At 38.7% G+C, this 12,750-nt stretch overlaps 1 protein-coding gene across 2 annotated transcripts; it reads left to right on the top strand.

Moving 5' to 3' along the window:
* Positions 1 to 430: 430 nt before the first annotated feature.
* On the top strand, positions 431 to 9,199 carry RpL29 (ribosomal protein L29). Of its 2 annotated transcripts, none has more exons than XM_045756658.2 (4): positions 431 to 512; positions 3,729 to 3,798; positions 7,933 to 7,981; positions 8,995 to 9,199. In XM_045756658.2, exons 2-4 carry the CDS (start codon positions 3,746 to 3,748, stop codon positions 9,118 to 9,120), a joined length of 228 nt encoding a protein of 75 aa, XP_045612614.1. In that variant the 5' UTR covers positions 431 to 512; positions 3,729 to 3,745; the 3' UTR covers positions 9,121 to 9,199. The 2 variants fall into 2 exon arrangements, with proteins under 2 accessions (XP_045612614.1, XP_045612615.1); XM_045756659.2 differs by having other exon boundaries at positions 502 to 630.
* The last annotated feature ends 3,551 nt before the right edge of the window (positions 9,200 to 12,750 follow it).

The following is a 12,750-nucleotide window of genomic DNA, read 5'->3' as shown; positions in this document are numbered from 1 at the left end:
ACCCTGCGTGACAGGAGATGTCTCCCGTGTTAATGTGTTAAGATGAAGATGTAGCCACCCAAAAGGTGGCACGGGCATGAATAGCTCGTAACTGGTGGCCTTTTTGAGCCATTAACAGTATCAATAGATGATACTGGAGATCTGTGGAGGTGCAACTGCATCCTGCGTGACGGGATGCAGTTGCACTGTTACCTGAATTTTTACCTGAAACGCCATGCGTTTTAGTGATTGAGGTATTTGTATGTACTAGCTCTGTCTATAAATAATCAGAATGTTTGTAACTGCATCTATGTATGTACTTTTCCTAAATAAAATATTATTATTAAAATTATTATTATTATGAATAAACATTTTGATTTTGATACTTTTGGTGCGCAAACACATCCAAAATACGAAATATATATTTTTACAGAGGTAATATATGAACGAAACGAGGAGTGTGCGTGTGCGCGTGAGCGGTGTGTACGAAGGGCGGGCCTCCTTCCTTCACTGTGGCCGCCAGACACGCGCGGGTGAGTGCCAGCTGCTGTTCTCCTCATCTCTTATTATCCTCACCATCCGCGCCCTCCTGCATCTCACATCTCGGTCTTTCCATTCCTTGCATCCTGCCGCATCTCACTGCACCTTATTGTGGGTTTACGGTGCAGTTTGGTATATATTTAGTCACATATACAGAATTGTAAACATTGGCAGCCTGAGTGAGGCCTGTAGCAGTGTGTGTGGCGGTTTATTTATTTATTTATATATATACAAGAAGGTACATTGGGATTGTGAGGATACATAGTAATAACATTCTTGTAAAGCCACTAGTACGCGCAGCGTTCCGGGCAGAATTTGGTTTGTGTTCTTTTTATAATAAGTGATTGTGTTTATAGGACTCCTTAGAATTAACCAAAGCCTCCTTATATTACGTAAATAATGAATAAATCATAATAGTTGTTTACAATAATGTTGGTGCTAATTCTAGAACATGGAAAAGAAAACAATTTTACTCGCGTGGGAGTGTCTATACAAGACTGTCGCCCACCACCAATTTCGGCCTCATTTCGTAATATTTCTTAGTGGAAAATTTAGTCACGTTCTACATTTTGCACCAACGTTATAATAAGTTATATTTCCTCTTTTCCATAATTTGGATAATTAGATGGATCGTTTCACAGTATAATTAGTTTGAGACCTGGTTGATACATGGTTGATGGGGTTCTGAGAGTTCTACTCCCCAAGCCCGGGCCGAGGCCACTAACAGGATTTATCTATAGGGATGTGATAATTTTAGACTGCTTTGTAACTGATTTTTTTTTTGAGGGGGGAGGGTGGATAGATTTTGGTCTAATGTATGCTGTAGGTTCAGTTTTGTTACCATAATACCTTGCCGGTTTTGCCACTTTAGGTATGGCATTGTAATCTCGTACAGGGCATTTGGCTTGTAGGCATTAGTTTCATATTGTCAGGAACAGGAAACCAGTTAGGGTTTTTAAGGTGCCTCAGGACCAGCTTTCCTCAAATGCCAGTGTATGCGTTGCCCCTAAGACTTCATTGTGTGTGAATTCCACAGTTGATGTAGTGTGCGTGTTCTGAGGGTGCTCGTGTGCATGTGCGTTCAGTGGTTGCTCCTACTGTAGTGTTTTCGTTTGAATTTGGCAATATTGAAATCAGTTACTGAAATTATTCCTAAATTCATTGCAAATCTGCCTGTTGCATTCCATATTTCTTTACCGATTCTGTGCCAGCTCATTAAATTGTACACACTTTGAGGTTTTCGTGTTACAATCTCGACGGTGCTTGTTCCCTCACTCGTGCTATATAGTAGTAATGGCTTGGCGCTTTCCCCTGATAATCCTCCCTCCCTGACTAGTAGTCATGAATGTTCTGTTTTCTGGTCGGACAGTACTTGTGCTTTCTCCCAAAACCCTGGCAACACAATGTGGTTTTTCGGCTTCGCAACCATTTTCACAAAGTTCAGTGACTTGAGCTTTTCTTTACCTTGTAGTGTGCTTTGCTTCCTCATAGCACCCCTCACATTGATTGCAGCTGCTACCTTTTCTGTCCTACCTTTCTTTTCAGTAACCGAGTTGCTCTATATACAGTAGTTTCACACGAGGCAATTTCATGGGGTCTGGGCACAATACGTAGGCTGTCAGGTGGTAAAAAATAATTAAAGAACAAATATTGTTACACAATAGCACTGCCATTCAGAACTGGAGAAATTGCTGAGCAGAATGTACAAAGAAAGGTCTTTTGTTGCCCGAGTCTACTCGATAGAACATCTGAAGTATTAGGACTTTAAAATGTTTAAATCTGCATTCTTTAGTGCAGCCAAGAGATAATAGTACACTGAAAATATTGGAGGCTGGTTCCAAATCTGCATGGAAATAAGTAAAGACCAGGAGTCTTTAATTATTTTAAAGTCTGTTCTTAGTCCCGAGTCTTTTCAATAGTCCCCATTGAAAAGTAAAAGTTCAGGAGTTAAGTTGAGAGAGAATTCTATCAACATTAAGTGCCCAAGACTTCAATACTCCCTCTAAACATAAGGGGCATTACTAGCCAACCTTTCATGGTGTTCAAATGATAACTTGATAAGACACCTCCAGCAAATACCTGCTCATCTGGGCCTGGATTCACGAAGCAGTTACGCAAGTACTTACGAACGGGTATGTCTTTCCGCAATCTTTGACGGCTTTGGTTACATTTATTAAACAGTTTACAAGCATGAAAACTTTCCAATCAACTGTTTTTATTGCTATAAACAGCCTCTTGGTGCTTCCGAGCTCATTAACTGTTTAATAATTGTAAACAAAGCCTCCAAAGATTGAGAAAAGATGTACAGGTTCATAAGTGTTTGCGTTACTGCTTCATGAATCTGGTCCCAGGGTTGACTCAGGCTACAGGCAGTTGCATTGAACAGCCTGGTTGGCCAGTCCACCAACCAGGAGGCCTGGTCAGATCGGTCCGTGAGGATATTGGTACTCTAAACCAATGAAAGGTAATGATACTGGAACCACCCATATGCAGTACAGTACCTTGTTCAAAAATTCCTGTGAAGAATATGCCTCTGTAAACCTGTGCAGTGCAGCAAATGTCAATTTTCTCATCTCATGTTTATGACAAGTGACATAGTACATGAGGGATCTGTAGGCTGTATGAAAGGGAAATTTTACTTTATTACCCCACAAACTGATATATATGATACTATATTCTAAGAAATAATTTCCAAGTTAACTATTTATAATAGATTCCTCATCATTAAAATCTTCATTTCAAACAGGTCTTGAAATTTGGCATGTCTTTAATGGTTTCTATCATGGGGTATCAGTCAGTGGATTGGGATGCACCAGATATGGTTCCCATCTTTTTACTTAGGGGGGGGGGGGCATGTTTCCCAATGTGGCAGTCCATATAGAATCGGTGAGACTTCTTAGCATTACAGGGCACATCTAGGCTTCCACAGGTGATTGGCACTCTGGCTGGCCCTTGTCACTTCAGGGTGACAGGAGCAGTTTACAAGTTAATGTTCATGATATCATTTGTATTGAGAGATGCTGGGTATAGTGACTGGGAAGACTTCACTAGATGGGCTATAATTAAAACACAGTACTGTAGAGTACAGCCTGCTGCATTTGTATTTTGACATTAATGGTAATGGTTAGCAGAAATTATATGCTTTAAACATCATCTATACTATAAACATCTATTCTGTTTTATTTCACTATTCTTCATTATGTTTCCAGGGTGAAAAGACTAAAAAATGGCGAAGTCAAAGAATCATACCAATCACAATCAGAACCGCAAGGCTCACCGGTAAGTACTTTTAGTTTATTAGTTGTTCCCTTTTTCACAATTTCTTTTGTATGGATGATTAAGCTTTCCATTACAGCATAATTTTATAGTTAAACCTAACATAGCAATTGTCAAACCTAACCTAACTTGGTAATTCATGTTCTGAATATACTGTAATATAATATTAATTGGAATAAACCCATTTGGAAAGAAATATTTGAGAACAAAAAATCAGCGCTTGTTAGGCAAATTGGGTCTTGCATAATAGGCCAAGTAGTGTGGTTTTCATTACTACCCATGATTTTGTATGTACTTGTCTAATTGTGCTTGAGGGTATTTAGCTTCAGCACTTTGATCCTGTCTCGACTGTCAATCAACTGGTGTACAGTTTAGAGTCTATTGGGCTCTTATATCTACATTTGAAACTGTGTATGGAGGCCACATCACTGCCTAATACATTCCATTTACTAACTACTACGTTAAACTGTTCTACGAGTTTTTCTCACAATCTTCTCCATTCCCTTACATGATATGCAAGTTTGGGCCACTTGCCTGTAGTTCAGTGTTTCCTGTCTGTCTCCCTTTTTGTATATCAGGACTACAATAGCAGTCTTCCAAATTTTTTAGTTCTCCTGTTACCAGTGACTTGATATACACCATTGAGAATGGTAGTATCCTCTTAGTATCCGTGGTGAAATTCCATCTGGTCCTACAGCCTTTGCCTTATCAAATTCAAGCAAATGCTTCTTTACCACCCCACTGGTAATCTCTTAACTCCTCCAGTGGTTAGATATTCATTTTATAGTTTAGGAACCTCTCCTTGCTCTATTGTGAATACTACTTGAAATTTCTTATTGTATTCATCACACGCCTCCTTTTGTGTGTAATTACCCAAGTGTAGTTAACGGATGAGAGCTACGCTCGTGGTGTCCCATCTACCCAATTCTCTTTGTCGTTTTAACACTTTGAAACTACTGACGGTTTTGGCCTCCACCACCACCTCGCATATTTTGTTCCAACCCTTTACCACTATTTGCAAAAGTGAACCACCCTTGATGGGGTGGTTCTCCGGCCACAACCATGGCGGTCTCTGGGCTTGGAATCCCTGTGCCTTCTTTCACTAACTTTGAGGTCGCTGGAACCAATCGCATTGGTGTTTGCCTTTCTATTAGAGACTTTCGGCACTGTATAGAGGGGGGAGGGGGACCTGCTGCATGGGTAACAGCTTCTCCTCCGTATCAACCTACCCTGGCTTTGCGCCTTGGAGAGACCACTCCGGACCGACAACCAGAGCGTAATTCCATAATCTCCCGAGACTGATGAGTGCCTACTACTACAATTGTCTGCGTCTATCTTCCCCAGTATCTTACCATCATCCACAACCGTGTTCATATAATTCTGTATTTCCTCTGGTAAATCGTTTATGTAGTCTATGAACATTTCTGGTGCAAGAGCTAAACCTTGCGGTACTCCGCTAGTAACACTCCTCCAGTTAGACATTGTATCTGATTATTGCCCTCATCTGTCTGTTGGTTAGGAAATTTTTCATCCATGTCAGAAGTCTCCCTGTCACCCCTCCAGCATGTTCCAGTTTCCAGAACAGCCTCTTGTGTGGGACTATCAAAAGCCTTTTTAGGTCTTGATTAACAGCCAACCCAACTGCCTCTTTCTTGTAGTGTATCTGTGGCTCTTATCATAAAAGCCAAGGAGATTTGTTACACAGGATCTTCCTGTTCGAAAATCATACTGTCTGTCTGTGCTATTTTGGCATTACTGTACTCTTGTGTTGTGTTATGTCATTTGGCTTTACTATTTTTTCTATTTTTTTAACTACCACACTTGTTAATGACACAGGGTCTACAATTTAGAGGTTCCTCTACTACATACCATTTTATAAATTGGTACTATGTTTACATTTTTCCATATATCTGCTAAGATTTCTGTGCACAAGGATGTCTGGAATATTAATTGGAGTGGAATGCTTAGCTCAGTTGCACATTCTTGCAGCACCCAAGGTGAAATTCCATCAGGTCCAACTGCTTTTCTTCCTAGCCCCATCAGTAATTTTTCCACTTTGTTTTGCGGTAACTCCGTGTATTTTATGGTTTGTTCTGGAATTGGTATTTGGTCTGGCTCTGAAATTTTAATTTTGCTCAAACACACCTTGGAACTGTTCATTTAGCATTTCACACATTTCGTTTTCATTCTTAGTATTCCTGTTCGGTTCTCAATCTCTCTTTTATTTTTTATATGCAGCTTGCTTTTAATGAATTTATAGAATAGGCCTGGATCTGGTTTACATTTGTCAGCAAAACCATTCTCAAAGTTCCTTTCTACTTCTCTTCTTACTGCTGTGTAATTGTTTCCTGCTAGTTTGTAATGCTGGTATGTTTGGCGGTTAGGCCTCTTTCGATATTGAACCCATTTTCTTGTCTTTTCTTTTTTCTTTTCTTTTCTTTGGCCCTCTTGCAATTTCTGTTGAACCAATCCTGTTTTCTGGTCCTGCATCTCTGTTTTGGTATGAATGTTTGTGTGCCTTCATTGTATGTTTTGCAAAATTTGACATGCATCTTACTTACTTCCTTACCTAGCAACAAGTCTGTCCACTTAAAGTCATTAAAGAATTTTCTAAGCTCCCCATAATGTCCTCTCTTGAAATTGAGTTTATCAACTGTTTCAATGTTCCCATTCTCTTCTAAATTATATTGCAGAGCATATTTAATTTTGAACAGGACATGATCACACTTTCCTAAGGGAGGAAGGTACTGGATGTCAAATATCTCTTCTTTTCTGGTGAATATTAGATCCAGTATTTTTGACCAGACCATACACTAGAAGGTGAAGGGACGACGACGTTTCGGTCCGTCCTGGACCATTATCAAGTCGATTGACAATCAACTTGAGAATGGTCCAGGACGGACCTAAATGTCGTTGTCCCTTCACCTTCTAGTGTGTGGTCTGGTCAACATACTTCAGCCACGTTATTGTGACTCATTACCTGCAGATCCAGTATTGACGGAACATCCTCTTCCCTCAATCTTGTTGCCTGTTCGGCACGTTGATACATGTCTCCAGAATGAGGTTTACAAATCTGCCTGTCCAAATGTCATTTCTTGCTTCGTTGACCTCCCAGTTTATTGCTTTCAAGTTGAAGTTCATCAGTACCAACAATTGACTTATCTCTATCTGCCCTTACTACATTCTCTCTCATGGTCATTATGAGGCCCTCTCGTTTGTCATCCAGTTCCTCCTTTGTCGATGTGTTGCTTGCTGGTGGGCTGTAGGCATTTACGATTAGCAGTTTATCATCCTGATTCCAGACCTGCAATGCCAATATGTCAACTTCAGCTTCTTGAGGGGTTTTTGATTATTAACTTGCCTTCAGGTGTTCTTTCACCAGCACATAGCCCCCCCATCTTGTCATATCTTTGTTAGTGCGACAATATCTGACCTCTAGCTGAATTATATCTCTTGACTGATATTTTTTCTCGGTTTATCTATGTTAGTGCCTTTGTCTTTGGCCCTTACGTCCTCTTCCTCTAATGATTGTTGCTTTGTTTTTATGTACAATTTCACTAGCTTTCAACTGTAGAAAAAAAAAATCAATTCTATTCCCATTTAGACGTTTCGCTTCATCAAGGTTTGTTTTCGGCTTTTCTGTCTTCTTTTGAGAGGTCTTGTCGTATTGACTGAAGTTTGCCAACCTCATCACTGCAATTTCCTGGCATTTTTAAGCACTTCTGATTTCTTTCACTTCTGAGTGTGTGCTAGTATGTATGTATTGCATAGAAAATTCTTACTGCTAGAAGTGAAAGAAATGAAATGGAAAATATATAGACAAGCAAATGGGGTGTGAAGGAATAGAAAATGTTGAATTACCAGGTCTGTGTATACTGGTACAAAAGGCAAATCAGCAAATTTGAAGTGTAGCCAATTAAAAGAATCATTTTGCAGACTAGTGCCCCTCTCAGTTGTGTTGAGAAGCAAACCAATCTATTAAATGTGAACTTGTATGTTGAATGTATTGACTGAAAATATAGTATAGAGAATTGGATGACTTGTGTACATTTACTCATAAAAACTATTTTGCAAGTTAAGGCATATATTCTAAATGTTAAGAAGTTCATATTAGTAATCTTTATATTTTGTTTTCAGTAATCCCATCCGTCGCCCCAAAAAGTCAAAGCATCCCTCTATGCGTGGAGTAAGTTAATGAAGCATTGTTTACATTTTCTTAATTTTTAAATTTTACAGATTTAGGTTCAATAGTTAACGTTTTCTTGGTCATTTAAATCGAGGAAAGCCTGCATATATTCTGAATTTTTTTTTGTTTCCAACCTTTACTAGTTACATAATCTCATCAAATTTGATGTACTGTATGTAGTTTTAGCAGGAGATAGGTACATCTGCTGCTAAGAGCAGACTGCTAAAAGTGAAAGTTGGCAAAAAAAAGTAGGGGTGGTGGAGAGAAGAGGAACTGTAGGAGATTGTGGACAACAAAGAAGTCCTAGATGTGGGTTAGTTTAAATACCTGGGCTTTGAAGTCAACATGATATATTTTCTCATGTTTAGTGTCTTGGAGAAGGAAAGTGGCTGGTGTAATGAAAGACTGTATTTAGTGTATAGATGTGTTAAGATTTGGAGAGAGGCAGATAGACTGCATAAAGAAGTTAGTGCCTACCCAAATGAATGGATACAGAATACTAGTATACTTTCATGTAGAATGCAGATAGCTATACTTTTTCACTAAAGTTTGATTTTTATCCTTTGTTCATTTAACATTCATTGCAAACTTAAGGGATTTTGATTACTTTTTCTGATAGTTTATTGTGTTTATAACTCATAATTCTTAGCTACATTATTGCTCATGTATATCCTATTTTTACTAAATGTATAATATGGCAACTGATTCTACTTTGTAAAAATAGGTTTCTTATTTATTATAGATTATAAGAATGTTTGATTTTTTTTATGCAAGGTTTTGAATATGTTCTTTATCACTTGTGTAATTAATGTTGAAGCCATTTCCTGTAAAAAGAAAAGCAAGATATCAGCAGATGTCTATGTGCCTAAGGTTGTTTTTAGTCTTTTTTTTTGTTTGTTTGAGTATGAGGAAAGTTAAATATTGTTGGAGGTATCCAGGTAGTTTCAGAAGTTGCTTGTGACAGTTATCAAATTGGTATAAATGTTTAACTTGTTCTTTTTGGTGTGTTGTAGGTAGATCCCAAGTTCCTGCGAAATATGAAGTTTGCCCGTAAACACAACCTCAGTGGAAAGAAACAGCGTGATATCGCGGCAGAAAGAGCAGCGAAACGAGAGAAGCTTGCTGCGCTTAACCCATAGAAAGCAAAAGGGCTGAAAATGTTTACCTTTTGTAACCACTCTTCCTTTCTTGTTATGAATAAATAAACTTTTGAGGAAGTTAATTAATTTAATTGTAACCCTTGAGAGTTTTTTTTTATATAATTCATAAAAATCAAGCCAGACTGTGATAATATGTATTTTTTATAGTTTTCTTGTAATTGCACTGAAGACCATATCAACCTGTGGCCAGATTGACTAGACGTGAAATTTGAATTTACTCTAATGTGTATAGATTAATGAAAGTTCGACATCTAAAAGAATAACAACCACCCAGAGTTATAGAAAACTCTTAAATATGGCTCTGCATAAAGGTAATTGTACTACAGGGTGTGCTTCAAATCCCTTAAACATTTATTTTTGTAATTGTTAGCCAAATGATTAGTTTTATATAATTGTCTTAAAATTATAATTGTACTAATAATCAAGATTGGTGGTATACCAAGACAACTATTTAAGGGTCAGCTATTGTCAAACAGTCAACTTTAACAGCTTTGTCTGTTAGCTTATATATGACAGGCATTAGTTAAACTGAATTGGATTTATTGACTAGGCAAGTTCAATTTCTTGAGAAAGGAACTACAAAACCATGCACCTGCAAAGGTGATCAAAAATTGGAATTCTGAAAAACAGATAGCAAATTGTTGAGGTATATGCAGTTTCGATGTCCAAGGGATCTGATTTAATATACAGTAGGTTGGATTTTTTTTTTCTTGGCATCTTCATAAAGTTCCCTGTTCCACAACCCCAAATAAATCTGAAGCGAAAGGGTTAAGCATCTTGTTTGAGTAGGTGAAGCACGTCACTCATGCTTCCAAGTCATATTCCATCAGTTCCTATTACAGACCCTTTCAGTCTTGTAAAGAGGGAATGCTGCTAAATGGCTATATTGGCTTTGTACTTTCTTCTGTTGAATATTTAATTCCTTGGATTGTGCTATGGTCATACTTGACTAGTGCTTTTCCTTGATTACTGTTGACAGTTTACATGTGCATATACATCACTGCTTATTCAGTGCAACACTGAAATAGTTTACTACCAGACTAGTTTAAATTCTTTCTTTGAAATTAAATTTTCCCCTGTAGCATGTCTAGACTGGTGATGGCAAGAGCACTAAGTGGCTAAAAATGCCTGTTGCTTAATGGAAATTGTAAAGTTAATATAAAATGATGGCGAGATTATATTTGGTGAAAAGAATTCTTTGAAAGTCAATGTATGAAAAATACTGATAGTTTATTTTTCTTTCCTTGAGGGGTGATATTGGACCGCGTCACTTACTGAGTGAACATACCGCCATTGCAAGTTCATTCAACTACTTAATCCAGGTTCAGCTGGGACACACTTAATCTGTCTTAGGTAAACAACTGTCAACCAAGTAATTTAACGTCTCGAACCTTCAATTTTATGTTGTTGAGGCATCTCTAACTCCTTATATCTGCTACCTCATAATGATACTGTTGTCTGATACCGCTGATTTGTAAAAGGGTCATGGGGATGAAGTTTTAATTTGGTCTCCTGCATCCTTTATGTTCGGATTCTAACATGCAAGGGAATCTGTAAGAACTTGATCACCCTTCCCTTTCTGGACAGCATCCTCTCACAATACTGTAGTGTATTTTGATGTCAAAATCCCCAACGGATCGAATGCAGCATACTGTACTGTAAATCATAGCAGCTCTCAAACAACTATGCTTTGTTGACCAGACCACACACTAGAAGTTGAAGGGACGACGACGTTTCGTTTCCCTCTCTCCTCTGTTCTTGCTAATTTCTACATGGAATACTTCGAAACTGTTCTTCCTTCTATTGTTACTCGTCCCTCTCTCCGGCTTCGCTATGTTGATGACATTTTTGCTTTATGGCCTCATGACCTTAATCTTTTCCAGCCTTTCCTCGCCTCTCTTAACAATCTGGCTCCTATCCATTTCAAAGTTGAGTGGGAATCTAATTCCCTCCTTCCTTTTCTTGATGTTCATGTTCACAGCTCTGTGTCTGGGTTCTCTTTCTCTGTCTACCGTAAAACCATGCATAGTGGCATGTACATTCACTTCTTTTCCTACCATCCTCCTTCTGTTAAGAAAAGTGTCCTCGTCTCTCTCTTCCTCCGCGCTCTACGCATCAGCGACCCTCAGTTTCTTGATTCTGAAATTGTCTTTATAAATCATTCTCTCGCCTTGGTTATCCTTTGCATTTCATCAACTGTGGCTACTCTCAAGCTAAACGAAACTTCTTTCATCCTAAACCTGCTTCCAACACTAGTAGCACTGTACTATGCCTTCCCTTCGTATCTGAACTCAAAACTTTTACCAATACCTTTCGTCCTCTTGACATTAAACTCGCCTTTCGACAAACTAACACACTTCGTAGCAATCTAGTTCACACTGCTCCTCCTGCTTCTAATGCTGCTGGTGTCTACTCTATTTCCTGTTCATCTTGTCCTCTCCAATACTTTGGCGAAACTGGCCGTACACTGAATGACAGACTTAAAGAACGCAAGAGAAGTGCTAAGTCTGCAGACACTAACACTCTTCTGCCATGTGAGGGATTCTAATCATCCCATTGATTGGTCTTCCTCCAAAATAATCTTTCCTGCCTTTACTCTCCACAGACGCCGTCTTGTAGAATCGGCTCTTATACACAATGTACCCAACATGAACTTGAGTCCTGGCTTTGTTGCTGTGGACTTCCCTTTTACAGTGCTCTAATGCTCTAATCTTTCTAACAAACGTGACTTAACATAAGCTTACCTCCTTCCATTTATCTTTCTTTCTCTTTCCTTTTCTTTCTCTCCTCCCTTTTTCTGTTCATTGTCTTCTACACTCCCTTGCTATCCTCTTCTTATTCCTATTACTATCTCCTTCGGTGGTTATAATAGGAGCTGCCTCGTGTGGGCCAATAGGCCTTCTGCAGTTCTCATTATTACTACTATCCCCTACACCTTACTTTCCTCCTCAGCTCTCTCTTGCCTATTTATTGCCTGTCTCTACCTCCTCATCACAATCGACTTGAGAATGGTCCAGGACGGACCGAAACGTCGTCGTCCCTTCAACTTCTAGTGTGGTCTGGTCAACATACTTCAGCCACGTTATTGTGACTCATCGCCTGCAAACTATGCTTTCTATGCGTGGGTGGTTAGAATAGGAACGTGTATTTTAATACACTTTTTTTGTCTGTTGTAGCAACTCGAGAGGCTCGACTGTTGTAACGTGTTTGCGCTTTTTTCTAGATATTCGTGCCATAGCAATAGCAATGAGCTCTGCTTTTGTTGAGGCACTATTCTCAATCAGTGCCTCGATTGAAGCACTGGACAATTAATTGACTGAAGAACAATCAATTGTTCATCTTTATTTGGAAGGCATTTACTGTGTACACTTCTTTAGCCCAGTCATTAATATGAGTAGCAGATCCTTCAGAATAGATTTTATCTAGGTGATTTCCTCCCTCTAGTAATTTCTTAAAGATACGTGATTTTTGAGGATAATAAGCCGGACTTCGTTATCATTTGAATTGTAACCTACATGGTACCTCGTGATAGCATTATTAATAACCTCACTGCACACAATAAAGGGTTTGGAATATCATTTTTATGAATTCCATCACATGTAAATATAA

Source organism: Procambarus clarkii, chromosome 53 (genome assembly GCF_040958095.1).
Source record: "Procambarus clarkii isolate CNS0578487 chromosome 53, FALCON_Pclarkii_2.0, whole genome shotgun sequence".
NCBI classification, from domain to species: Eukaryota; Metazoa; Arthropoda; class Malacostraca; order Decapoda; family Cambaridae; genus Procambarus; species Procambarus clarkii.
This window is presented reverse-complemented; position numbering and strand designations above follow the sequence as displayed.